The sequence below is a fragment of the Phytophthora parasitica genome (genome assembly GCF_000247585.1).
Source record: "Phytophthora parasitica INRA-310 unplaced genomic scaffold supercont2.235, whole genome shotgun sequence".
In the NCBI taxonomy this organism is placed as follows: Eukaryota; Oomycota; class Peronosporomycetes; order Peronosporales; family Peronosporaceae; genus Phytophthora; species Phytophthora nicotianae.
In genome coordinates, this window is record NW_008649221.1 from 12751 (window position 1) to 14776 (window position 2026).

A 2026-nucleotide genomic window follows, 5' to 3' on the forward strand; every position below is an offset into this window, starting at 1 on the left:
AGTTGCGGACGTGCCAGTATTTCACGCCATCCTCTTCGCCCCAGCCGACAATTTCCACGTCGTGGTCAATATCCATAAACCCCGTCTTGTCGTCGATAATGCCAGCCTTGTACTTGAAGGTAAACTCGTCACTACACGCAACGCCACACGTGATGGGGCCGTCTTTCATGATCTCCTTCATCATCGCAAGTTCACCCGACAAGTGGCCGTGGCTTTTGGCCCGGTAGCGTACCATTTTGGTTACAGGAAAACACTGTGGCACCTTTTTACTCTCCGGTGTGTACATGCAGCTACACAACAAGTTAGCATCATAAATATCTAGCAATAAAGTCAAAAGTTCACGTACTTCATGCAGTATCCGTGCGGTGGGCATGTGCCATTGGTGCCATGGAATTTAGTGTGATCCGTTGCGTTGTATGGCAGGCAGGACTCGTCCGGCAGTCCATAGAGGCGCATGAACTCGTACACGTCAGACGCTTCTCCGCCGTCACAGCCGGCGGACAGTCCGTGACCCGGTGCACAGTTGAGGAAACTCTGACGCCCCAACATCACGTCTGCTCCGGTGTATTTACGCCGCGTGTTGGCGATCTTGATACGGTCTTGGGCGCTCGACATGGCACCGTGAGCAAAGCACGAGCCACAGTACTGCGGGATGTGCTGGTTCCAACTCGGGACGCAGAAGCCACGCTCGCACCAGTCTAAATGCTTAGGGAGCTGCTCGAGCTCCTGCACTTCGTCCAGCGACATGGTAGGCAACGGGTGCACCTTTGGATGCAGATGTTCACGGCCTTTCATGGTCCGTTTGCACCGGCATCCCTCTTCCTCAGCGTCGACAGGGTTGAGCAACAGCGTAGAGAGCACTGTGGCCAACAACGTTGCCTTGCAGATGGATCCAAAGCGTCCACCCCACATTCTCTCGACTTGCAGGGAAAAGATATCAATACGACCACCGAAGGATTTAACGGTTGGAGCTTGCAACGGCGGAAGCGAATTTGAGAATGAAGAAGGAGAAAACTCAGCATTGCTGGCAGGAATTCTGGCGACGGCTGGCAGGTTGATGCGGCGTTTCCCAGACGTTTCATTGGTGGTGGGCCGCTGGAAGAGTTGCGACGGTACGTGGCAAGATAGATTTCGGTTTGCGCAAACTTCAACAGCAACTTTTTTTATGCGTTTCCAATGTCCTCTAGCAACGCTTGGATCGACCTCGAAGATAGAAGATATTGCAAGCCCAGTGGTTGAGCTACAATGCGAGTGTGGGAGCATACCGGCGCAATAGATCGAGAATAGAGGAGTATTTCCGGAATCGTTGGATGTGAGCATATTGTTATGGAGTTGGCGAGTCACTCGTCACTATCCCCTCGGTTGGCAACTATGGACATCGCTGAGAACAAGGACTTCTACATGCGTATCGACAACGCTCGAGAGGCGGTGCTCGATGTAGAAGAGCAGATGCTAGCCACTCGGGACGACATTGTGAAGGTGATGGATGCGGCCGAGCAGCTCACCGTCGAAGCCTGTGCGCTTGCTCTTCGACGCGAGGAACTGGAGAAAGATGAAGCCGCACTTGTCGAGTCCGAGGCAATCGCGGTGCAAAATAAAGTGCTGGCAGAGAAGAAGCTTATGGATGTTGGAGGCTACGAGTGCGTCGTGCGGATCCTGCGCAAGGCGCTGCAGAAGGCCAAGTTGGAGATGATGGACACGGAGGGTGAGTCTTCAATAGCACAAGAAGTACATTCCAATGCCGATACCCCCAGTATCTTACTGCTCTATGGTACTGGTAGATGAAACAAGGGAACTAATACACGAGGAACTCCTGCTTCGAGCGCAGATCGCCACTTTGACAGAGAGCTTAAACACTACGCAGCAGAGCGTCGACCGGCTACAGCAGGAATGCGCCGACGCAGCCAAGAGCAAGCGCCAGACGGACGACAAGTTGCGGCAACTATCCCAGTTCCTCAACCAAGCGCTCAACTCCCCGCCCAGCATCCGACCGGCGTCGCCAACATCGCCACAGCCCTAAAAAAAA

The 2026-nt window shown here is 53.6% G+C and overlaps 2 protein-coding genes across 2 annotated transcripts in view; one reads left to right on the forward strand and one right to left on the reverse strand.

Annotated features, from left to right (window-relative positions):
- PPTG_24801 (hypothetical protein) overlaps positions 1-912 on the reverse strand; it is a gene marked incomplete at its 5' end in the record, with an annotated part of 3715 nt that extends 2803 nt beyond the window's left edge. Inside the window, 2 exons of the mRNA XM_008918583.1 lie at positions 81-290; positions 347-912. Of these exons, the coding sequence (XP_008916831.1) occupies positions 81-290; positions 347-912 (776 nt within the window). The remainder of the gene's footprint in view (positions 1-80; positions 291-346) is intronic.
- Positions 913-1175: 263 nt separating this feature from the next.
- PPTG_19971 (hypothetical protein) lies at positions 1176-2026 on the forward strand. The gene has a single exon (XM_008918584.1). The coding sequence runs from the start codon at positions 1327-1329 to the stop codon at positions 1783-1785; it is 459 nt and encodes a 152-aa protein (XP_008916832.1). The 5' UTR covers positions 1176-1326; the 3' UTR covers positions 1786-2026.

Bases quoted from the DNA above. Each gene is read 5' to 3' on its own strand.
- PPTG_19971 (XM_008918584.1), top strand. From the start codon at position 1,327: ATGGAGTTGGCGAGTCACTCGTCACTATCCCCTCGGTTGGCAACTATG.